Raw genomic sequence first — 26,357 nt, 5'->3', positions numbered from 1 at the left:
CTGTGGGGCCTTCACCAAAGTGGTCAATTCTCAGTCAGTTCCATATATAAAATTCCTGATTCACAATTGTACTCAAATTACAAATAAAGAGATTAGGTTGTGAAACTGGCCTGAAAAAATGAAATATTTATGTGGTATTAAAAAGGGGTTATTATGTTGGCAACATATCAGGTGCAAACCTGATATCCGTGCAAACTCCGTGCAAACCAACTCACAAAAGTCGTAAAAAATTCTCAAAAAAATTATGTATATACTTCATAGACTACTCTACCACCGTATAAAATTTCAAGTTCAAATTCATCATATGTTAAGAGATAAAAAAAAAGAAAGTTTTAAAAGTTTTCTCTTTTATTTATCTCTCAGAATTTTCTCTTTTTAGTATCTCTTAACATATGATGAATTTGAACTTAAAATTTTATACAGTGGTAGAGTAGTCTATGAAGTATATACATAATTTTTTTAAGAATTTTTTGCGACTTTTGTTAGTTGGTTTGCACGGAGTTTGCACGGATATCAGGTTTGCACCTGATATGTTGCCTATTATGTTAGCCAAAAATGACTTAGCAAGAACTAGAAAGGGCGTAAAATATGTTACTTCTGCCGTTGTAAAGAAACAATTCAACGCATCACTTCGTTGTCATTTTACTTTCTTTGACGTGCTGTTCAAATTGCAATATTGCTCCACCGAATACCCTAGATGAAATGTTTAATCAATGGATTATGCACAAGTGCTCTATCTAATATTTTGTTGAAAATGTTGACGGGAGCTCTGTGAACTTGGTCAAAAAAGATAAATTTCACTCAGGAGATCATCCACCCAGCCAACCAGAGGCATCCAAGACCATTCGGCCCCGACAATTACATCCCACAAGCCAATAGCATCATGAGTCCATGATATCATAAACAAGTGAGCGAAACAAGATGTTGCTCCTTTGACCGAAAACAAGATTGAACCGGAACAAAACAACAATTAAGCAGCAATATAATAACTTTTAACTAAGCTCTGAACTACAGGAACACGACAAATGTGCTCAATAAGTCGTATAGCACTTAATTGTCGTTAGCTGCAAGTCCCAACTGTGTTTGCACCTCTTGTTTTACACAAAGTACAACAGCTGTTACACATTCTCGCAGTACCAAAATTTAATTTACATGTAAGCAGCGGAAATAATGAAAATCCACTGGCTCAATTTTGCAGCTTCGAAGTAATCTATAACCTCATTCAGATAAGAGAACAAAACTCACGCTCCTTGCAGCAGTTTCAAATGGAGGGGCACAAGAGGCTAAAATTGTATTAGAGAGCCCATATTAAGGAACCTGAGCAGATAAACTCAACCAAACTTCATGGCCAGTATCTGCTACAAACAGAACCACAACCACAACAATATGCAAGCTTCTGGAAGCCACAACCCTCCCCCCCTCCAGGTCAGCCATGCTGAGAACATATATACACTCCTGATCATGTCCATCTATGTTGAAACTTGACCTTCCAGCCAAATGCATCGTTATGGATACTCAAAGAAACAATATGCAGTAACCTATCAGTAACTTCCCCAATTCATCTGAGCTTGCGGATGCTGGTAAACACTGCCAGGTGCCCCGACTATTTCTACAGCTCCAGCCATGGTGTGAGATGGCTGGAGCAGCGGATGAACAGCAGCTCCTGCCATGGTGTGCGCTGGATGGTAGATCCCTCCGAAAGGACCAGCTTGAGGCGCGAAAGTTACCTGCTGCCCCTGAGGGGGGAGACCATAGAAGGGATTGGCCTGAAGAGCAGAAATATCACGTCCAGGCGTAGGAACCCATAGAGCTGAGCCTTCAGTCTGGTTAAAAAATACCAGGTGTTACAAAATTTGACAAAAAGGAAAGGCAACATGTTCAAGCAAAACTGTAAACAAGCTATATGATAATGACAAGTTTGTTGGTAATGCAGTTTGGTACAAACAATTGCATACAAAGACCAAGTCTTGGGAAATAAGTCAAGTGGCAGGCTAAGTGGGCAAAGGAACAGCACAAATTTCACTTCAAACAAGCATTGCAAGCACAAAATGGAACAATGTGTACCACGGTACCACCATATCCCAGTTACATCTGTTAAACCAAGTATTGGATCAAAACTAGTTGAGGCATGACAATAAAAACAGTTACAGGGCACATTGGATTTTTATCATTGAATTTTTCTTTTTCATGTTATCCTCTATTCAAAATGTGATCATACCATTGCAAACACTTCCAGAAAGCCCTAAATCCGATTTCATGCAGCTTCCTATTTCTAAAGTTGTTTTACTACTTCAGCTTTAGCACAACCATTGTTGTGGCACAATGTTCACCGTGGCGCTGTACACAAGACAATTTCAGATTAGTCAAGAGTACAGTTGTCCCTAAAAATGACTCGGTCTGGTTTTGATATGGTCCAGAAATAAATAATGGCCAACATGGATTGTAGAGGACCTTCACCCAAACTAGCTGCACTCAGTGGTTCAACAGACTTGTAACACATCAAGATAAAAACTGAATCATGAACATTAATATGATTCACCTGATTTCTAAACTCTGTACATAAAATTTATATATGATGTCTTAAAATCTATTGCTGGAGAAGAAAACGAAAATGTCTTAAACTTCTCGAGAAATTATCTTACCTGGAGCCCAGCAATATAGATGCTATTTTCCTTGAACTGAGATGAAGTAACATCATCATTCTCTGCCAGATTCCCAGATGACACAGTTGTGTTATTAGTGTAAACTGGACTAGAACCATATGTTCCATAGCCACCAGGAATTCCAATAGATGCCTGGCTCCCAGTGTTAGGACCAGGCTTGAATGCAGGGACTGTGTATTTGACAGGTGGTATAATTCCTGTGCTTCCAGGAGCTGGGTACATGGCCCCAGTTGAAGGTGGTGGAGGAAATGTAGCATTGCCCATAAAAGGGTGAAGAGTAGGGGGTGGAATAAAAAATGGTGAAATGTACTGATTGTATGGGACATAATTTGTCGGAAAATGTGGTATATGAACACCCAAAGGCTGGCGAAATACAGGAACAGACTGTTGAGGGATAGCAACGGAAGTTGGCAGAACTCCAGAAGCAGGGGTAGCAACCGAAGCAGAAACAGATGAAGCAATCACAGGTGAGTTATTCTCCTGTAGTGATTGACAGATATAAATAAATATGAAAGGATAATATTTTCATGATGCACGATATAAAATTAGACCTAGCCAACATGGCAATGAATAGTATAAAGGCAAAACAAGTTCAGATGTTTTCTCAATGCTCAATACTGACACTGAAACATCACCATTATGACAGCATGATATTTAAATAAAGCCAGGTCAAGTAATTGAACTCATTCAGATAAATGTTAACCTGCAGCTATCCCTAAGTAATTTTGAATATTCAAAATTCTGTATGTGCACGACAATTATATTGAACTTCCAGCCACATTAATTTCTCTTTTGATGGCATGCTGAAAAATGCACTTGAGATATATTAACAGCAGGCTAAGTTTCGAACGCCACCAGACAGATGACACAATGCCTTGGATGTGATGCAAAGTTGAGTGTCAATACAAACCTCATGATCCTGGCCAGTTTGTGCAGGATGAACTGGAATATTCCGATATTTGTGAGATGCTTCAGCAGCAAGAAAAGGGGACAGCCGTTCATCAGCATCATTTGCAGGTTGGTACGATTGCGTAGAATAACTTGTAGAATAATCAATTGGTGGTTGTACCTGCCCATAATTTTATAGAGCAAAAATCAGGGATGTAGCAGGAACCCTCTACGTGCAAACTATAATGGTGGCTCCCTGATATAAGCACCAATAAACAAAGATTTCTTTGGTCGACATCCTCAAGTTGTTTAGGTGTACTGTACTGCGAGAGGGATTGCGGACCAACTTTTGTGGCATCTAGAAGCATCAGGCACGTAAGAGTATATTGGTGAACATATGCAAAAGCTCAATCTCATGCATTGGACCCAATCTGAATGGGATAAGCGAGGTCATCTCTCTTTCCACCATTTAATTGAACCAATTCAATTGGGCCTAGGTCAGTCCAACAAGGATGAGGAATCTCTATCACCCACTTGGGGCACTTGGATGGTATCCAAGGGATAAGATGGAGTTTGTGCATATGTTTACAAGTATACTTGCACCTGATATTTCAAAGGCACAAGTAAAGCAAATTTTTCATCTAGACAAGCATTGCACCCTTATCATTCTACAGCAGTTAGAAGCATGACTTCATGAGAAAGAAAACACTATGGGCTCCCAAGGGCTACGGAATTGTGGCTCCTACACCTTTCTATTATACCTGGATTGTTTCTTAACAATTCCAACAGCTTAGTTCATTTTACCAAAAACGAGACATGTGTGTGATAATAAAAATGAGAGATTTATGTACGAACCAGCATTTAGTAGCTTTTACTTTGATTAAGAAAATGTTAGGCCAACATGCAATGGTAGTAATGCAATCCTCACTTAGCTTGCATATTGTCGTGTAAAACAAAAGAACTGTTATGCTGCGCTACAATCAGGATGGTGCTATTAAAACATTTTCCCCATCAAATGAAAGCCAATATGCAACTGCAAAAGAATTTTAGCAGTATCCAGTGTAAGAGTAGCATCACGTGCCTGAGATTCAGACTTATCTATCAGCGCAATCTGATCCCCATGTGATTGTGGTGCCAATCCATATGTCATGTAACATGGTGTGGTACAAATTGCTGTAGATTGAGGAACCTCTGAAGTGGCTGAATCATCCCTACATTCATCTGATTCTGTCGGGGCAATAGAGGAAATCTCCACTGCTGAGGGTGCATGGTTTTCTATCTTTGCAGAAGGTAGTTGCTGGAGAAAAGGGTCAGCTTCATCTTGAACAGGAGAGGATGAATTCTGATCTCTGCATTTCAATAAGAAATAAAAAGAAGAAATTACTATGAACAAATATAGTTGAAAAATATCACCAAACGCTAACTGTTCAAATTACTATTGACTAAATTTCGTTCCAACATCAGAACATAATTTGGATACTATACACACCAATTAGTTAATATGATCGACATTAAACATATTCTGCATTAACCTACAAGAAAACATCTAGAATTCAACAAAATATATGTTGAACAAGAGAGCTTTGCATAAAAAAATAATATGGACATAAAATCTAATAGGTTGTATCCACAAAAACTTAAAAATCAAACATGGCCTACTGTACAGTACAAGAAAACATTGAGAATCCAACAAAACAAATGAACACCAACACAAACAGATTCACAAAGCAAATTAACATGGATACATGATCTAATAGAATGTGGTATCCTGGAAACTGAATAGCATAATTATTTTAACCACAGTTAATTAATGGCCTAAGTATATAGTACCATACAGAGGTATACATGACTAATAAACACCAAGACATGCAAGAAAATACATTTATGCTTAAGGATTGAGTATCCTAGTACTAATTAATGCAGCTGTCTTAAACATCCAAAGCATGAGCTGGAGAAGGGATGATATTCAATCAAGGTAAAAGTTACGAACCCATGAAGGTTACCGTGTAAATGCAGGTTAAAGAATATGCCAAGGTCTTCAAACATCAAATTGTAAAATAAGTTGAAAGATTTCCTTGATATAAGTAAGATTTAAATCAATTAAAGCCTCAGGAACTAAATAAAATAGTGGCACTAAACGAAGCAAGTTGCAAGCAAGGTGTTCTACCATGTTTTACTGGCACATTAGTAACTAGAACAGTGTGCTGTAGCAGTCCATAATTGAATCATGAAACTAGGAGAAATGAAGGAAAAAAAGAATGAACCTGATGCTGCCAAAAACTACCAGTAACAGCTTAAAAGAACGTCACAAGGATGTAAATCTCTAAAAAAAACAAGAGAAAGGGAGTTAAAACTGACCTTTGATTGGGTTGAGGCTCATCATCACTGCCATTCAATTCATGAGACAAATTGTATTTAGGTATAGAGCTCTTTGCAGACTCAGGATCAGAAGAGCCCATAGTCTGCTGAAAACTAGCATTGAAGCTTCCGAAGCTAAGGCCGTATTTTTCTGACTCAGAAACTTGAAGGTGATCTGGAATTATCACGTGTTGCTTATCTAGTAACTGCAGACTATTGAAGCTCTTGTCCACCTTCAACAGCTCCTCTGTGCCAACTGAATTTGATATTGCAGATGATTGGGGAATAGTGTCGGCAGCCAAAGGTACATCATTAAGTATGGTGACATTCTCGGGTGCTTGGGAAGCAGCCGAGCTTATCGGTTTTGGCTTCCACTCTTTACTTGGAATAACTAAATGATAGATATTTCACAAAAAAATAGTCATCAATAAAAAAAAAGAGGATACTCGGATAACATAAGGTAGCATAAATCCTAATAGCTTAATTCAAAACAGTGCAGCATTCGACATCATTAGTTACTCAGACACAAACTCAAACAGCAAATGAAAAGCTCACTCATCAAGCATTAGCACAGATACCATTGCAGATATCTAAAGAGCTATTTATCTACTTTAGAGTAGCAAGCAAGGTTTTGAAAACCTACACCAACACATTAAGGTATTAGTGAAATGCCAGGTTAGACTTATCAAATACTAATTAGGTATAAACAATAGGTTATTTTAAAACATTTGTTACTCAGCACATTCAGCCCAAATTTGAGTGGGTATACTAAAAAAAAGTAAAGAACCTACTTCAGCCATGATAGGAAGTACCAATCAAGCATAGTATTATATGCAGAGAAACAAAAGGACATTTCAACATGTACTACGAAAATAACATTGTGTCCAATAAGGCTGGGAGCATGATAAATACCTTTTTGGGATCCACATGACTGTTGTGAACGACTGCTGTAGCTAGAAGATGGTCTACTACCAGATGATCGTCCAAAGGATGATGATACAGATTGTTGGGAGGAGCCTAACAGTGCATAAGGGGGAAATAAAAGTTTGTAACAAGTATCTTAAAGTTTGCTTAAACTATAGCAAAATGGCTCAAGTGAATTCTAGCATACCTTTATTGTCTATCGGTACATCACGGCCCACCTTATGTTCTACTGATGTCTTATTGCTTCCAATATCTTGTCTGGAAGCACCAACATCAGCAAGGGCGTGAGAATCAAGAGAAGGCACAACCACAGAATCTGATGATGATGCTGGTCTCACTGGTTGTGGTGCATTTGGACCAAGAGTAGCAACTACATCCTCAGATCGAACACCACCTTTCAAATCAGCTGAGGCTGTTGGACCAGACTTAATCATATCACCAGCAGCACTAGAACTTGCCACCACAGTAGCAGGATTAACTGCTTGAGATGGACCATTGGGAAGACCACTTGACAAACTGTTATTGAATCAATGAAGTTTTGTAACATTAGCATACAGTGCTAGATTTGAAGAGAACATGTCTTTGCAGATTTATTAAAGGAACTCCATCATATCCATGTAAAAACAATTGAACACACCACAAGTTATGAAAAACACCAAACAACAGGACGCTCTTATGGATGATTCATGTTACAAAACAAGGAAGCAATTTAGTACTTCGCTTGTTTCAGGTCATCATTTCCTTATTTTTTTTGCCATAGAAAAACTTTCTTAGGTCATCTCAGCTACATTAAAATTAGTAATTCAGTACTAATAAGATAAGAATCAACAAGAACGTATTCCAAACATTGAGCTCCAGCATATGCACACCCAACCCTATGTATGCACCAACTCCAGTGTGAAATAGATGTCACTATGATAACTCTGCAGCCAAAGCATTGCAAATTTACCAGCAGAATATATATAACTTACAAGTATATTTAGCCTAGTCAGACAGAAAGTATATGGCCACTTCTTCCAACAGGAAACATTAGCCACTAAAGCTGTATCTAGTCAAGTAGACAAAAAGGGTGTCTATTGCATTATTGCATACCTAAGACATATCCACAGTATTAGTACATTATACGCATTAAATCAAAAGTCAAGACACATTCATTGAGAAGTATCATTCTAGATTGTTGGAAATCATTAGATATGCCTAAATAGCTCAAGTTTAAAAATGAGCAAGAAAACATTCTCGGAAATGCTTTTTGATATATATTTATACGACAAGGCTAAAATGCAACAAGGTGCATTACAATGCACCCACCCTGCAGTTGCAACCGAGAGAGACTATAACGATTGCAACTGGGAGAATAGACCAATTGCAACTGGACGGAACTGATTGCAACTGGGCGCGAACCCGGTTGCAACTGGACGCGAACTAATTGCAACTCAAACCGACCCGGTTGCAACTGGACGCGAACCGGTTGCAACTCAAATCAACCCGGTTGCAACTAGACACGAACCGGTTGCAACTCAGACGGAACCGGTTGCAACTCGGACCGAACCGGTTGCAACTGGACGCGAACCGGTTGCAACTCAAACCGACCCGGTTGCAACTAGACGCGAACCGGTTGCAACTCAGATGCGAACCGGTTGCAACTGGACGCGAACCGGTTGCAACTGGACGCGATCCAGCTGCAATTTGCAACTGAGAGGGTGGGTGCATTCTCTATACAAAATGCACCCAGGACCGTCACATTTTAACACACACACACACACACACACACATATATATATATATCAAAGGCTTCAGCTCATTAGAACAGCAAGGGAACTTCCAACGCAGAGCTGCATGAAATCAAGTTTAATAATAAATAGATTTAACTTAAGCAAGCTTTCTGAGATTAATCAAATGCTACCACTAGTAAACACCTTACACTCACTCTTATCAAAATGGGAAATGCATGAGCAAATATATACATAGTTCTGCTATGTAGCATACACAAGAACAAATAAGCTCAGTAACATTTGGCAGTAGTCTTTAGAGGTAAAAGAATGGACGATAAATTTGATAAAGACGGGCTTCAGAACAAATCAGAACTGGAGAAGTATGGATACCTTGGCATGGAAGTAAAAGCTTTAACATCCATATTTGTACTGATTGTTGGAGTAGAACTACTACCTTTTTCGATGATATGATTTATTCCATTCTCCTTTCCAGAAATAGCACTTCGTCCAGCAGAATCTTCAATGAGATACAAAAAAATAATGTGTGGGTTTTGTGTAACCATTTGACAGGGAAAAAAATGTGTATTAAGTTTACTTTATGTTAAAAATTAACATGGATGGTTATGTTGTCAAAAAGGTTTGTGACAAAAGCAGCTCTAACTTGTAAACAAATTCTCAACATCAATAATATGTACACATGAACACTCTTGAAAGCCTAGTGGAACAAGGTAGCATCAAGTGCTTTTCTCCAAATCTTATGTTGCAGAATGCTGTAAATACCATTAGAACTGGACAAACTGCGCGAAGAATAGTTCCCTCGACCACTCTTTCCACCTCGTCCCTGCAGGGCAGGTCTCCACCGAGAATCCAATGGCTCTTTACTACCCTGTTGATAAAACTTGATGTTAAAATCAATTTAAACAGTACCTTGAAACAAGACGATAGTCAATGATTTGTCTGATGCAGAAAAGTATTTAATAACAAGAATTGAAACATTACTGAATCAAAGGTGGCTACATTGCATCGTCTATGTGTATGTATTGCTTCACATAAATAGAAGTAAAATAATATGCACCTTGACGGGTGTTGAGAAGGGTATTGCTGTGAGATTCATGCCCAAGTCTACTCTAAACCAGTACTGCCTAGGAACTCCTTCATTCACAATTGCTGTCAATGCTTTTTGATGTCTAACTTATTGTTTCAGATTAACTACAATTGTTTTAAAAGAGCTATCAGAATAATTAGAATTAGCATTGATAAAGCCAAATCTAAGGAGATTAATATAATGTGATGATGTGCAAGCTTTAGATGCTTCATAATATATTTTCCACTAAATTGAAACATAAGGCCAGAAATAAATTTATTATGTAAGCCAAGTTTGATTTCAACATTTTAGCAATTCACCCTTCAGAGATGCTATAATAACTTGACTATAGCACCTGCTAGGGACTGAAATAGCATTTCCCACACCATTCAAATAGGTATATTTCTAACTGTGATGCTTTTGAGCATGAGCACACGAATAAGGGCCCTTCCAGATTGATCCATTGGGCTTATTTCTCAAACTGTTGTGCAAAAGCAGTTGCCATAAGGCTAGCAACATGTCCGACAACCTAGCCTCAAACAATAAGGCAATTCATTCTGAATAGACATATCTCCTACTAGCTTCAGCAACTTGCACAGAACACGTGATTAGTAATGGATCATAGTTTGAAAGAGAAAAGAACAGGGACAGATGGAAAGATCACCCTACCTCCTTTTTCTTGTCACGCTTCCGTTTCACCTCATGAAAGGTATCTGAAATTTAAAAATGACAAACCAAGTCTAAGTTGAGTCACAGAGATTACAAATTTACAAGTGCAGATAAAAAATAAAGCATAAGGATACTATAGTGGATCTAGACCAGTATTCTATTAGCAATTGATCCACTTGTGTCAATATACCAGTGAAAACATATAGCAATCATATAGTAAGAAACCAACCATATGTTCAAAGGCCCCTGTAGACCTAACAGCATTAGAGGACTCAACAAAAAATCTGAACTCAAGTATTAAATATGAGCATTACACATGCATGAAGCAAGGAACAGAAAAGGAGATATCAGCAAAGTAAGGGTTAACTTTTGTGTCGCCCGAAACACCTTACAAAATTTAGTATCACATCATAGGTATAATTCTTAAAAGAGTTGATCCCTTGGTTCGGACACCCAAAATGCAGCAGACAAGAAGTGCTCTTAAGAAAATAAACTCAAACAAAGCCTTAAACATCTCTTAGGAACTGCGTGGTTCAAGTCCATAAAAGGAAGAAGAAAATCTTAAGTTTTCTCAATTCCACTTACTTTTAGTTTACCAGATCACCTGAGGAAAACAAATTGTATTTAGAACTTATAGATTTTCTGCAGTGCAGCAGGACCACCTCCATATATGGTATATTTGGCACAGCTTTTACAAAATAAAGCTCTGTTTCGGTGCACTTCATGAGGAAGTAGCTATTCACAGGAAGTTGGTCAGTGAGAAAAGGCTGTAAGATAATATAAACAGCACAAAAAAATATGATTTTTTTATTCCAGTGCAAACATTTGAACAGCAGAAGAAACAGTTTTCCAGATCAATTCAAGTATATTACCATTATCAGAGTTCACATGAACATTTCACTTCTCCAAACATTAATCTACTATATTTAATGGCCCAAGCAAGCATCGACGTGCAACTGTGTAGACTTGTGTATCCAATCAAAGTGAGGACACTCAAAACATTAGTTGAATGACGCCTTGCTAAAAGGCCATATCCCACTATATAGCGCTACAGCTTAAGCAACTTGTGTTACAAAGAGCTCGCCTGAGCTCTTTTGTTCAGATTACGTCACATCCCCAGCTCTATGGTTAGCTCAACTGAGCTCCAGTGCGGCACTTGTTGTGCCTTTGGTGCTGCATTCGACCCAGCACGTTTGTCCTGCAATCATGCCACCTTCAACTTGATGAGGAGCTGAGAGAAACATTGTAAGAGGGGGTAGATTGCTGAGGTTAGATTAAAAAAATTTTAAAGACTACTCAGAGGTGTTTTCCCTTTTCTATAGGTATCTAAGAGAGGGTAAAAGAACCACCATCAACTTTAATTGTTATAATGGCAATACATGGAAATTGGTAATAGGCATAGACAGGTTGTCTATCCTCATACATAAAATTTGGTTCAACACCTTACTCCCATCATCAGACAGGCCCATTCAGGCACAGGGGCAGAAAAAACAACAAATAGCATGAACCTGCACAATAATTTAAATACCATATTGCTAATTGCTTCACTAAGAAACTAGCATTAACCCTGATAATTTCAAACCCTAAATACACAGATATCAGAAGCTAAAGGGACACTAAAAGGTGGTATAAAAAGGATGATTGTTTTCTATAAGTGCCCCTGGTAAGTTCCCACTCTATTGCTATACCACAGCAAAGTTTATTCATTGAGAAACGCCACTTGCAAGTTTCACGGTCGAGAAGTGCCACTGCAGATGCAATCTGGTTTGGCATATAATATCATCACCAAAAGAAAAAGGGAACAAGAAGAAGACATCCCATCTCGACTGAGACCAAGAGAACAATGGCGCAGAGACGTTCTCCTAAAGCAGCCGAAGCAGCCTGCTGGATTCCAAAAACCCTAAAAATGCAACCCCAACAGTGACGCCAACGCAACCCTCTGCGTACCCTCTCCCGAGAACCAAATCAAATCAAGCCTAGAACAAATCGAATAGCACGCCGCGGACGCAACCTTGCACGCCCCACGCCCAACTCGAACCAGCCGCACGGGCCAGGAAACCAGATCAAACGACGAAATCTAGACGGAACGGGGGAGGGGATGGGCAGGGGAGCGAGCAGACCTTGGAGGAGGAGCCTCTGGGCGGTCTCGTTGGGATCCATGTTGCACTCGCGGAGCATGGCGTAGACCTCCTCGTCGGTGTGGCCGCCGGCGATCTCCTTGATGTCCGCGACCGTACGCCGCGCCCCCACCGGGATCGAAACCCTACCGCCCGCCGCCATCTCCCTCGCCGCCGCCTCCTCGCCCTCCGCCTCGGCCAATCCTCCGCTTCCGCGTCCACCTCACGCGCGCGGGCGTGCGTGTCGCAAGCGAGAGCGAGGGAGATTTGCGAGGAAGCTGGCGAGGGGGGGAAGGGAAACGAGGGGTGGCTGGGTGGGGGGAGAGGAGAGAGAGAGAAGGAGCAGTGGGAGAGAGATTTTGGGGGGAGGGGGGGGGTGTTTGATTCTGAGTGAGGGGAGGAGGGGTGAGGTGGAGGCGAGAAAAGGGAAAGCCAGGGGTGAAGGAAGGAATGGGTCGGGGGCCAGGCACGCAACACAGCAGCGCGCACCCAGGCACGCCGAGCGCAAGGCAATTTCCTGCGCGTTGTCACCGGTCTTCTCACCGTCTCCGTCTCCGCTCGCCGGCGCTACTACTGGTTGCGTTGCTCTCTTTCCTCCGAAGGTATCCCCAGACTTCTACTGGGTCTCTAAAAAATAAAGTACGACTATCTTTATTTTTATCTCTATCTTTACCTACTTTTAAAGTAAGAATTTCTCAGTCCGTTTTGGATTTGGATCTAATTTTACTTCTTGACCCGAATGGTCTTTTTCCTCCACAGTCCTTTCTTTTTTTAAACGCACACTCCTTTTCAACTTACGGCTGGCCTCTTGCTGCATAACCGGCGACGGCTGCTCCTCACCTTCATGCTATCATATCGCCTCCTCCTTCACCAAAGCTTCCTACGCCCGTCTCCTGAATCATGTCCGTCAAACCCCCAACGACTTCAGGACGAACTCCAATCGTTTGGGCGGGCCCACTCGCACCTCAAACTTCGCGGCCGCCACTGCTCATGCTGCGCACCCTATAGCTCGGGTCGCCGGCAGCGTTCGAGACAGGTGCTGCCAATCTAGAGACATTGATCTTGTCCTCGTAGGCTCCCACCACCGCTATAGCTCCCTCTTTCATCCGCAGCATCGTCTCCGCTTGCCCTCTGTGTGTCATCCTATAGGGTGGAGCAAGGATGCAAGCAGCCACACGCACGCGGTAGACTGACAATGATGAAGATAGAGAGGAAGAGATACATACCAAAGGCAAGAGTTGAGGCCTAGAAATCTGACAGAAAGCAAGGTATCCAGGGAAAGTGACAGGAAGACGAACTATAGTACGAAACTGGGCAGAGTCCTCAATATTTGCACGGAAAAGATACAAAGAATGGAGAGTGGAGACAATGGAAGTACAATTTAGGAACAGAGAGATTGATTTATTTGGAGAATTTGATTCTGGCGGATTTAACTTATTCGGCCATTGGTATCCAAACCAGTACCTAGGATTTCGAGGCTCCAGTGCAAAAATATCAAATGAGGCCCCTGTAATAAGAAAATATAGATAGATTACCAAAAGTTAAAGTACATGCTCTATTATTAAATAATATGTTCATTACAATACTAAGAACCACAATAAGCATACTTTTTTACAATACTAAAGAGTACAATTGGCATGCTCCCTCCATCCAAAAAATTAATCATTATAATATCTAGAAAACAAGTTATCTTATCCTATCTAGAAAGTGCTTGTGCATGTAAATTAAGTAGTGCTAAACATTGGTAATAAATATGAGCAAATATAATAATTTTATCTTGTTAATCTATCATATAATTTAATAACTTGTAATTTAGGATGGAGGAAGTAGATGCTAAAAGGTAAAAGGATGATCATTCTTATTTTTATCTTTCCCTGATTCCAGGAGCTGTACATGGGCTATGGCGTCTCACGTCTGGCCTGTCCACCTGTGAGCTAGTTTGGTCTTTGAAACTTTGGAGGATGTAGCCTAGTGCAGTAGCTAATTCACCTATAAGCTAATTACTCTAACTAATACTAACTAAATGGGGCCTTCAAAATTGGAGGCCCGGTGCAGTAGCCTCACTTGCATCGTGCGATCGACGGGCCAGCCAGTATCGTAAACAATTAAACTTGGGCACCAATTTGAGAAGAGAGAGGAATTGGAAGGGGATGTGCTAGGACACGATAATGATGGAATGAACATGTGGTCAGCTATCACCGTAATTTTTAGATTTTAGAGTGGACAGCGAATATGATATATACAATGAATGGTCATCAGCCCCATCCGAATTCTTGACAGCGAGGATAAGAAAATGCTCTTCCTATCTTTATATCTCTCACTACTCTATATTCTCCTTTTTTGTTATTTCTTCCATAAAAATTGAAAATAACAAGTCACGTTGAGCCAAATACATTGTGTCTATAAGGAAAATAAAGTTAAAATGCTAGATAAAATTGAGTAAATTCCCTCGGTGCCATGAAAATTTAGATGGCTTCCCTCGGTGCCATAGAAATTTTAAAATTGCCCGGGGTGCCATTGAATCTAGGAATTATACTCTCAATGCCACAACCGTCTATGAGCTGTTATGGTACAGCTAAATGGCCATGGAAAAGACTCTTTTGCCCCTCTAAAAGAACAGAGTATAATTTGGTTGTTTCCCTTATATGCCATTCCAGGTTCATTTCGTAGTACCACCGGTAACCATAAATCAAGTAAAATTGATATCTCACACAAAGATGAAAGAAGTCACATATATTACTTATAAATTTAAGATGCTCACAAATTGATGATTTTACCATAAAGATCATATACATATCATTTTAATCATGGAAATGAGCAATAGATTTCTCATTACAATTAGCTAGGCCATAAGGTAGACCATACAGACCACATGAACAACAAGATTCTCATCACAAAAAGTCACATAACCATGACATACATACCAAAATAAGAGTACTAGATAGGCCACATGAGTATCAAGTTTCTCATCACAAAAGCCACATCACAGATCATACTAGATAGGCTACATGAGTATCTAGTTTCTAATCACAAAAGTCACATCACATATCATACTATCAGCTATTTCCCGTTTAAAGAATTTTGCCACATATACAACTCCTCATGACAAAAACAGCAAAGTCTTTGAAATTGCATATATCAAGAGTCTACGGCATCATCTCAAATAAAGCAAGAAATCTCTTTCCTACATCTAGGATTCCGAGGCATTTTAATTTCCAAATAATAGCTCGAATTAGGGTCCATCCAGTGAAACAAGATGGCATCAATACTAGTGTGTGTTTGTGCTGCCCATCATGTAATACCAAGAGCGAGCCTAGGAAACGAGAAGAACAAAGAAAACTCACCCTTCAGTAAGCCATGAAGGATTGGAGGCTGACATCTTGTGCTCGAGGGGGGAGGGGGAAGGGGTCCTGGCTGCAGCGAGGGGTTGTGCTCGGCCTCGCGCACTCAACGTTGCGGGCCGCTTGAGGAGCCACGCTCGGCCTGCGCTCTTGGCCGCCGTTGCTCGGGGGGCCAGCACGGCAGCACCGCTTGGGGGACCGCGCCGCGCTGAGGGCTGCCGTCGGAGAGGAGCCTTGCGACGCTGAGGGAGGAGCGCCAGGAGGGGAATCGCAGGCGGAGTGACGCCAAATCCTTGGGGGGGGGGATGGGGAGAGGAACAAGCGGATGGGAAGGAAAGGATAAGGTTTCTCCCACGGGAATTTGGTTAGGGGTATAAAGGTCATTTCCTATGATGTCAATGCCTCAAAAATCCTTGTTCAGTTCAAAATTAACGGATCCCTAACGATTGTGGCATTGAGGGAATAATTTCTAGATTCAATGGCACCCAGGGCAATTTCAAATTTTCTATAGCACCGAGGGAACCCATCTAAATTTTCATGGCACTGAGGGAATTTAGAATTTACTCAATTATAAATGCCTAATACAGAATCCACCTAAAATCATTGCTTTTTTAGTTATACACACAAAGTGATATAAAAAAATACCAGATCATGTCCGCCCTTAGCGACGCACGGGTATATTTATTAGCAACGCACGGATATATTTACTAGTATCTTATAAATTGTATAGTGCAACTTAATGAAGATTTTCAAAGTGATAAGGCGAGGTGATTGTTTAACAAAACAATCATGTCGTAAGCATTGGTGAACCTTGAATTGAAACTGAGAGGTGGCCAATCAAGTAATGGAGAGGACCATATTAGTAAAAAATTTGCCTAAGGTAGAATTATGTGCCCCTTAAAGAAACACATATATATTCTATAAAGAATAAAATAATTGAAAACTTTCCTTACCTAGAGTAGACTACTCACCATTCACCACACCAAGTGGTATCAAAGTGTGAAGGAGGACTAAAAACACTCTTTAGAAAATGATACTGCCAAAACAGCTAAACTTTTTTCACCAAACTCCCACCACCGGCACACAACCCTCTCCACGCACTACCACAAAATGGAGATTTCATTTTATGAGAGGAATGAGCATCCCTCATGAAGATGTTTATTTTCATGAAGGTGAGAAAGAACCTCTCACGAAAATATATTTTCGTGAAGGTATTATGTGAACCATCATGAAAATATTTATTTTCGTGTAGATGATCCCAACACTCTCATGAAAATAATTTTCATGAGAGGCGAGCTATTTTCATGAGAGGGAATAATAGCTCTCACGAAATAGTTTGATACAAGCTATCTTTGCACATAGCGGGCTTAGTCGCTTTAGTTGCCTGCACTTCTCACCCTACTCCCTCTATCTCAGCTCCTATGGCAATTTGTATAAGTTTTTGACCAAATTTAAATACTATTATAATTATTATATAGTCATTTGGAGATAGAAGTTTGTATTGTCCCAAGAAGCGAACTTAATTTTTCATCTATCTCCAATAAATAGGTTAGGATGGACCATATGAGTCTAAATATTATTTTTATCAAATTTTTAAAATCTTAATGGAGGTACACATAGTTCAATTTGGATTAATTTTATAAGCATGTAGAAATTTATTTAAATAATAGAAAATATTGAATCTATTAAAAAATTCTTTAAACTCATACATGATAACTTAGATGTCGTCTATTACATTTTAAAAATATACTGTTCTATTTAAAATAATTTATTTTGTGAGCCACTTCACAAGGGTGCCTTAATTAGTTATTTAAAAAAATAGAAAAATAATTTTTTTACATAACAAGTGGGAAAATAAATTCATACTTATGAATAGGAAGGTAAAGGTAAGGTTCTTTCCAAATTTGAGGTGTGTACGAGTTCAAAAATGTTATCAGATATTCAAATCTTAAAGTTTGGCTTGAGTTATAAAAAAACTATATTAGAGATGTATCCTTTTGTGAACAATGTATGATCTTATTTTATGAAAAACATTGAAGTTTTTTATGGCAAGCTTATGAACCAAAATTAATTTATCATGTCAATTTGTAGAATTTTCTGACTGAATTTAGATATTATTGTAATTATTATGTGGTAATTTGGAGATAGAAGTTCGAATTATCCCAAGAAGACAATTGAAATTTTTATCTATCTTCAAGATATGGCCTAAAATGGATAATATAAGCCTAAATATAATTTTTACACAAATTTTCAAATCTTATTGGAGGTACATGTAGTTCAACTTGGAATAACTTTCGATAAGCACGCAGAAATTCATTTAAATGATGAAAAATGTCAAATCTGTTCAATAATTGTTGAAACTTCTATATGACAACTTAGATGTTGCCTATTACATGTAAAAAATATATTGGTATATATAATAATATTATTTTTATGTGTCATTTCACAAGGGTTGCTTAATTAGTTGCAAATAAACATAAAAAACCAAATGGGCCATAAAAACTGAGAATGGGCCGTTTTCTAGGCACGCACTCACGGCCCAAAATTTCCTGTCCATCCATCCCTGATCCGACGGTTTATATCGCTTCTTCATCGTATAAAGTCGGGTTGAAAAACCTAGGTCTCTCTCCCTCCCCTGCCCCCTCCCCTCCCCTCCCCGGCTCCCCATCGCCTCTCTCTCCCGGTTTCCTTCCCCTCCTCAGATAGTATAAAATCGGGTCGAAAAACCTAGGTCTCTCTCCCTCCCCCGCCCCCTCCCCTCCCCGGCTCCCCATCGCCTCTCTCTCCCAGTCTCCTTCCCCTCCTCAGATCCACATCGCCGGCCTCCCCGCGTTGCCTCCTCCCTCCCTTCCATCTTGTTGCGGCCGCACTCGACGGAGGGGGCGCGGCCGCAAGGCCGGGTCGCGGGCGTGAAGCCTCAGCAAGGAGGCATCGCAGTGCCAGTGGCCGCACGCTCCCAGTGGCCGCGCGCTTGTGTATGCGGGATGCCGGCGGCCGCGCGCTGCGCGTCCATGCGGGGTGACGACAGTGGCCCGCTGCTCGCATGGTTGCGCGGCTGCGCGCTGCTCGTCCGTGCAGGGCTTGGCACACCTGTGCTGCAGCTCGTCCAGTCATCCTCACCCTCAAAATAGTTGTGTTATGCTCCAGTAGATCTCTAGATTAAATCGTGTTATTGATTCCTTCAAGAAACTCTATACGTCATTGTGCTGGCCAATTGCTATCTCGTACAATTAAAATCGCTCGTCGAGCATGTTACTTATCACTGCAGATCATCATGTGTTTGATAAAATTCCCCTATCAGATACTATTAGTAATGATGTCCTCCAGTTAGTTGATTGATTAGATGAGATATTGATAAGTTTGTACAAATGATGCCCTCCTATTTTTAGGCCTACTTTCTTTTGATGGTGTTGCTGTTCGGCAGCACCAATATCTACTTCTTTCTGTTCATGGTGATGTATAGAATCCTGACTTGCTGGCTTGCTGTAGTGTTTGAGTGTCGCATGATATAGTACCACTGACATGATGGAATTAAGACAAAAACTTATCAAGATTCTGTTCTTTACGTATTATAGGGCTGGCGATCTCGTGTTCTACTTCACACAGCTATTTTCTTCCTCTTTTATTGCTTTTGACTTATTAGATGGTGAGCTCGTATTACATCTTCAAATAAATTTTTTGCTGTCGTCGTTTCTGGGGTGTAGGCAGAAGGCTAGGCATTCATGTTCCTTGCACTTTTCACATATCTGATAGTTTGTAGTATTTCTCTCTCCTATTGGATTTTATTTTACTGAATTTTGTGTACTGCAACTCCCAGAATACTGTTTAGCTGAACAGCTTAATAATTGATGTCATATATATGCTCTCTTAAGGATATGTATGTGAACCTTTTAGGTACTGGTTCATCACATGACAGTTCATTTTCCGGAATGATATAAAAGGAGCTGTTCACAATGGAGCAGCAGTTCACATGATAACACAATGCAGTAGAGTTGGTGGAAAGAGTGTCATGTAAGGTTACTTTTCAATGAGCTCTCTGTTTTTTTTGGCATCATTTGTACTCATCTGTGAAAATTCCATCATCTATACTCATTTGAGTAAACTTTTGAAAGACTGCAGAAATGAGTGAAGCTAAATCAGATTACTTCTATTCAGTTAAATGAGAGAACCTCTAAGTTTTATGCTCAAGTGTCCTCTTTTTGCAGGTTACTGGTTCATCACATGTAGGCTCTTTCAGGTATATCTATGGACTGGTGGCTGTAACATAGTTGATGCTAACCTTTTGGGTACATGAGTACAGGATTTGTATGATTTAATGGTTGTAGCATCTATGGACTTGTATGCTCCAGTAGCTAATGCCAAACTCCTTCATGCATGAATGTAAATTATATTAATATCTGGATCATATATGTTCATGGATTATGTGCTGGAGTGATACATGGATACTATATAAGCATGGATGTGTGCTGGAATGGGATCTGATGTTTTGTGTGTATTTTCTTGGTGGTATGAACTCATGAAAATTGACATTATTTTCCTATGGTACGAACTAATGAAATTGACACTATTTTCGTGACGGCATGAATGCTCATGAAAATGAAATTTGCGCTTTGGTTTGGCAGTTTTTCATGCCGGTTTGAATGCATTTCATGATGGATCTTACTTGGAGAGGAAAATGAATTTTCATGAGGGTTGTTATAGGCCTACACGAAAAACATTTGTGGCGGAGTTTTTGTGGTGGTTCGCTCTCATGAAAATGATCATGAGACCTTGTGGCATAATATATTTTCATGGAGGTCACCGCTATGAGTTCCCATCATAAAAATAGATCCTGGCGGTTGACTCTCATGAAAAGGTTGTTTTCGTCATAAAAATAGTCTTGGTGGCTGACTCTCGTGAAAAGGTTGTTTTTGTCATGCCCGATTCGTGAGAGGACTTTCATGAGAGTTAGACGTTAAATTATTTTCATATTGGTTTTGGCTATTTTCATGAGGGTTTCCGGTTCTCATGAAATTTTCGTTTTCTGGTAGCGACGTGTGCCCCACACGTAGCCTCTTGATTGCCTCTAATTTTGGTAATTGACTCTAATTTTGATAGTTATGTTTTGGTATTTAGGAAAAATGGTTTGATTGTGTATATAACGCATCCACGCATCAAGGCATGTTCCACGTATACCAAACTTTCTTTAACCCCATATCGTTTGCGCATATGGTGCACTTTCCATTTGTTTTATTCTTCGTCGATGTACGGTACCGCCGAAGGTAGACTTCCAGATCTATAGTATGAAAGTTGAAAGAATTGAAAGCAATTTTTAGCAATATTAGTCTGACTATACCCCTCACCGAGAGGTTTAACAAAAAGGGTGGAGACCCATGTTTTTGACGAGTCTAAAATATTTTTGCCAAAAACTAAAAAAAAATTTCATTCAGCCCGCCAATTATACCCCTGGAAGTGCATCTAGACCCCAGTGAGTTTTGGTGAACTGAATGACACCACGATTAAAGAATTGTCATCTTGTTGAGCATATGAGTAGGAATTGATTGTTAATCAACGGAATATTTATGGCAAAAGATATTGAAAGTAAAGATAAAAGGCTCATATGACAAGATTTGTGACTAAGCTATGATTAAAGTGACGATATTGTTAAACAATGAGTATTATATGGATTGAGTCACGTGTTTTATGATAACTATTTATTCTCATATCTTGTTGATAAGGTCATAGCGCTAGAAGGGAATATCTTGTGAAGAAATGAACAATCTATCAATAGACGTATAAGTTGCAAAGAATTGTGAAGAATGGATTTCATTGATTTAATTGTGATACAAACCTATATGGATCTCTAGGTGATGCAAGGATGAAGAGTTGGAATTCGGGATAGTGTTTCGAGGGACTAAGCTTGGCGAAGTACAATTGGTTTGTGCCGAGGGACCAATGCTAGGGTGAAGAAACTTTCTTTGGATTCAACTTGAAGAATCTTGGTCATGTAAGGTGTTCGTAGTGGGAAGTATCAATCTTTCTACAATCATGATGTGAAGACGGTGCATTGAACTAGAAGTGGTTTTCATTCATAGATGATGGTTCAAGTCACTAGCTTAAGGAAGTTGTGCTCAAGTTATTGTCGGTGTTTTACCGCCACGCCCACCGAGGGACACCCCTGAGGTGGTGAGTTTGTAGGTAGGGTGTCGCCGAGATCAGGAACTCGAAGGTGTAAGGAACACAAGGTTTAGACAGGTTCGGACCGCCGAGAGCGTAATACCCTATGTCCTGTGTGGTTTGTATTGTCTTAGGTGGTGATTGGGTGATCTCCTGGTGATCATGAGGCACGAGTTGTCCCTCATGCTCCCTGCTCGAGGAGGGTCCCTGTTCGTCCTTATATAGTCTGGAGGATAGGATTACATGGAAGTCCTAGTCGGATAGAAACTCAGAAGTCCTACCCGAGTACTTTTCTGGTAGTTCTCTACTGTATCCGACTAGTTCTACTACTGTATGAGTAGTTCTACTATGCTACGAGCAGTTACAACCAGTGTATGTCCCACCTCTTATTTTGTAAGATGTAGGCCATGTGTGTAGTCTCGTATGTCCGGGTCTGACAAGCCCTCGATCTTTTCATAGTCAAGTATTGCAGGCTTCCAAGTACTTCCGAAGGCGTCCTCGGGTCCTCTCGAACTCCATCTTGAAAGTGTCTTCCGAGTACTTTCTTGGCTGCATCAAGGCTGTAAGGTGCTCATGCCCCGAGTAGTTATCAAGTCTTCTTTTATATGGGGTGCGATTAAACTCGCACTCCATATGGAGTAGCCTCCGAGCCTTATGTTGACTTGTAGAATTAGGCTGAGGGTCAATTTAACCTTATGTCTTCTATCCTTATCTTCCAATAGATTTGAAAAATAAGTCGCTGATGAACGTGTCCCGCAGCCCCCGAGCCTTGAATTCAAATCCCCAAGGTTTGGAATAAAATCCAAAGAATCATGACATGCAATATATGATAGTAAAGATTTGATGATTAAGATGGGCAAGTTGGCTCATTAATTCGAAAACCATTTTTTAGGATAAATTCCCTGATAAAAAATAGTTAAACAAATAACTTCACCAAAGAGCGCCCTAAATCCGACTCGCCCAGCAGCATGGTCCAGATCGGGTCCCCTGCAAGGTAAACATAAAAGTATGTTGTAATTGATATATATGAAACCGTATTGGGAGAAATGCCCTTGCAATAAACTCCATGTATAACTAGTCGAAAACTAGTAAACGGAGTAATACTGAAAGTATGGGAGCGAGACCCCTTCAGTAACATAGAGAACTAGTCGGAGACCAGTAGTCTGAACGTTACTGGAAGTATGAGAATAAAACCCCTTTAGTAATGTAAAATGCTAGTTGGAAACTAGTAATTAGAGCATTACTGGAAGTATGGGAGCAGTCAGTAAACTTGCACGGATACCAGTTTGAACCAGTAAATGAAATTGTACCGAAAATATGGGAGCGAGGCCCCCTCAGTAACATAGCATACTAGTCGAAAACTAGTAATCTGTTACCGGAAGTTTGGGAGCGAAGCCCCTTCAATAACATAAAATACTAGATGGAAACTAGTAATCTGAACATTACTGGAACTATAGGAGCGAGGCCCCTTCAGTAAACCAGTCGTGAACCAGTAAACGGAGTAGTATTGGAAATATGGGAGCGAAGCCCCTTCAGCGAAGCCCCTTCAGTAACATATTATACTAGTCGGAAACTAGTAATCTATTACTGGAACTATGGGAGCGAGACCCCTTCAGTAAACTTGCATGTAATACCGGTCGTAAATCAGTAGAACAGAGTTGTACTGGAAGTATGAGAGCGAGGCCCCTTCAGTAACATAGAATACTAGTCGGAAACTAGTAATCTGTTACTGGAACTATGATAGCGTGGCCCTTTTAGTAAACCTGCACGGATACCGGTCGTGAACCAGTAAACGAAGTTATACTGGAAGTATAGGAGCGAGGCCCCTTCAGTAACATATCATACTAGTCGGAAACTAGTAATCTGTTACCGGAAGTATGGGAGCGAAGCCCCTTCAGTAACATAGAATACTAGTTGGAAATTAGTAATCTGAGTGTTACTGGCACTATGGGAGTGAGGCGCCTTCAGTAAACTTGCACGGATACCGGTCGTGAACCAGTAAACGGAGTTATACTGGAAGTATGGGAGCGAAGCCCCTTCAGTAACATAGAATATAATACTAGTTGGAAACTAGTAATCTGAATGTTACTGGAACTATAGGAGCGAGGCCCCTTCAGTAAACTTGCATGGATACCGTTGTGAACTAGTAAACGGAGTTGTACTGGAAGTATGGGAGTGAGGCCCCTTCAGTAACATTGCATACTAGTCAGAAACTAGTAATCTGTTACTGGAAGTATGGGAGCGAGGCCCCTTCACCGAACTTGCATGTAGTACCGGTCGTAAACTAGTAAAATGGAGTTGTGCTGGAAGTATGTGAAGGTGACTTGAAGTCAATTATCGAGGGAGAAATAAATATTGTTGGTAGTTTCAGTCGATTCCTTGGGCGGACCATGAGAATTCACATGTTGACTTTCAAAAACATCACGATTGGCCCGAAGGGATTGATGACGAGATCCTTCACTTGGGTTGATCAGTTCCTTGGGTGGGCCAAGACAAGTCATATGTTGCCATGCAAAGATGTCTCGGTTGGCCCAAAGGAGGTGATGACAAGGTCCCGCACTTAATCTTGGTCAGTTCCTTGGGTGGGCCAAGACAAGCCTTATGTGCATGCAAAGATGTCTCGGTTGGCCCAAAGAAGGTGACGACAAGGTCTTGCACTTGATCTTGATCAGGTCCTTGGGCGAGCAAAGATAAGCCATATGTTGCCATGCGAAGATGTCTTGGTTGGCCCAAAGGAAGTGACAACGCAGTGCTGCACATGTGTTGTTACGAAAGTAGTCATTGTGCAAAGATGACTCGGCTAGCCCGAAGGAACTTCTTGGGCGGGCCAAAACAAGTTGTATGTTGCCATGCGAGGATGTCTTGGTTAGCCCAAAGGAACTCCTTGGGCGGGCCAAAACAAGTCGTACCGCGCTGAAATATGGATGAACGAACAAGCACTATTTTGGGTAAACTCCTTGATCCCCTGACTGAGTGGTTGAACTAATTCTTTGGGGGAAAAAACCCCTTGTTTCGAGATAAAACTCAAGACAATGGTTAAAGAAATTCCCAAAAGATCTCCGTGAAGCCTTCTTGAATTGGGTCTCAGTCTTCACGTGGGCAGCCGCCTTGTTGCGCCAGCCCGAGAGCGTAGAAACCAAATGAGCATGGATAGTTGTCGATCTTGATTCGTGGGCAATTGCCGATGAAGCCATGTCGCTTGTTGATGAAGCCGTGCCGGTTTGTTGATGAAACCCGACTAGTCGGAATCGGTTCCAACTAGTCACCGGTGGAGTAAGTCCCGCTTCCGACTAGTTTTGTAGTTGAAGTAGTCGTCGTTGGGTCGCGGAGTGCCCTCGCGAGGGCGAAGTAGTCATCGTGGAATCGAGGGTCCTGCCTTCCTAGGGCGGTGCTAGGCCTGACAAGTTGTCGGGATTGATGGAGCAGAAAGGTGGGCTGAGCCAGGTAGATTAGAGGACTCTGTGCCCTTCCGATACCCGAGCCTGCCCGACCAAGTTGAAAACGCAGAAAGGTGGGCTGACCGGGTAGATTGGAGGACTCTGTGCCCTTCCGATACCCGAGCCTGCCCGACCAAGTTGAAAACGCAGAAAGGTAGGCTGAGCCGGGTAACTTGGAGGACTCATGCCCTTGCAATGCCTGGGCCCGCCCGACTGAGTTGGAGTCGTAGAAAGGTGGGCTGAGCCGGGTAGCTTGGAGGACACTTGCCCTTCCAATGCTTGGGCCCACTCGATCAAGTTGGAGGCGCAGAAAGGTGGGCTGAGCCGGGTAGCTTGGAGGACTCGTACCCTTCCAATGCCCGGGCCCGCCCGACCAAGTTGGAGGCGTAGAAAGGTGGGCTGAGCTGGGTACCTTGGAGGACTCGTGCCCTTCCAATGCCCGGGCCTGCCTGACCAAGTTGGAGGCGCTATCAGGCCCTGGTGGCCGTTTGATAAGGGTAGTGCGTCGTTGATGAAGTTCGAGTAGTCATCGGGGACGAGAGCCCTTTGATGGATGCTGGCTAGTCTTCCTTCGGCTTGTAGTAGACAATCCAAATCCTCCTTCGACTTGTGGTAGACTATCCAAATCCTCCTCCAACTTGTCGTAGACGATCCAAATCCTCCTCCGACTTGTGGTAGATGATCCAAATCCCCCTCCGACTTGGCGAAGAACTTGTGGTACAGGACCTCTGACCGAGGCAGATTCAGTTTGAGGGGTTATGGGTTGTTGATCAAGTCGTCGATTGCACAGTTGATTTACATGCTTCTGGTCGGAAGAATCGATTTCCGATGGGACCGTTGGCAAGTTCGTACGGGAGCGAGGCCCCTTCTGTAAACTACACGTGATACTAGTCGAAAACTAGAATACGGAGTGTTACTGGAAGTTTGGGAGCAAGGGCCCTTCAGTAAACTATGCGTAATACTAGTCGAAAATGTAACACCCTAATGTAATTTTCCTCAATTTTAATG

The 26,357-nt window shown here is 41.1% G+C and overlaps 1 protein-coding gene and 1 long non-coding RNA gene across 2 annotated transcripts; one reads left to right on the top strand and one right to left on the bottom strand.

Annotated features, from left to right (window-relative positions):
• Positions 1-970: 970 nt before the first annotated feature.
• On the bottom strand, positions 971-12,794 carry LOC112896500 (GBF-interacting protein 1-like). Its single transcript, XM_025964488.1, has 11 exons — positions 12,419-12,794; positions 10,299-10,342; positions 9,326-9,431; positions 8,936-9,062; positions 7,021-7,349; positions 6,822-6,926; positions 5,910-6,300; positions 4,633-4,900; positions 3,574-3,732; positions 2,643-3,143; positions 971-1,823 (listed from the first exon to the last, which is right to left on the bottom strand). The coding sequence occupies exons 1-11, from the start codon at positions 12,576-12,578 to the stop codon at positions 1,542-1,544; spliced, it is 2,472 nt and encodes an 823-aa protein (XP_025820273.1). The 5' UTR covers positions 12,579-12,794; the 3' UTR covers positions 971-1,541.
• A 5,699-nt stretch (positions 12,795-18,493) lies between these two features.
• On the top strand, positions 18,494-20,246 carry LOC112896199. Its single transcript, XR_003229382.1, has 2 exons — positions 18,494-19,767; positions 19,962-20,246. It is a non-coding gene; the product is annotated as an uncharacterized LOC112896199 (long non-coding RNA).
• The last annotated feature ends 6,111 nt before the right edge of the window (positions 20,247-26,357 follow it).

The sequence above is a fragment of the Panicum hallii genome, chromosome 6 (genome assembly GCF_002211085.1).
Source record: "Panicum hallii strain FIL2 chromosome 6, PHallii_v3.1, whole genome shotgun sequence".
Lineage (NCBI taxonomy): Eukaryota > Viridiplantae > Streptophyta > Magnoliopsida > Poales > Poaceae > Panicum > Panicum hallii.
Note: the sequence above shows the minus strand (reverse complement) of the source record. Positions and strands in the feature narration are given on the sequence as shown.

Coding starts and splice junctions, on each gene's coding strand:
- LOC112896500 (XM_025964488.1), bottom strand. CDS start 12,578: ATGGCGGCGGGCGGTAGGGTTTCGATCCCGGTGGGGGCGCGGCGTACG. Junction 7,350..8,935: donor GCTTTTACTTCCATGCCAAG/GTATCCATACTT, acceptor ATTCAATAACAG/TTTGTCAAGTGGTCTTCCCA. Junction 1,824..2,642: donor TCTATATTGCTGGGCTCCAG/GTAAGATAATTT, acceptor TTTTTTAACCAG/ACTGAAGGCTCAGCTCTATG.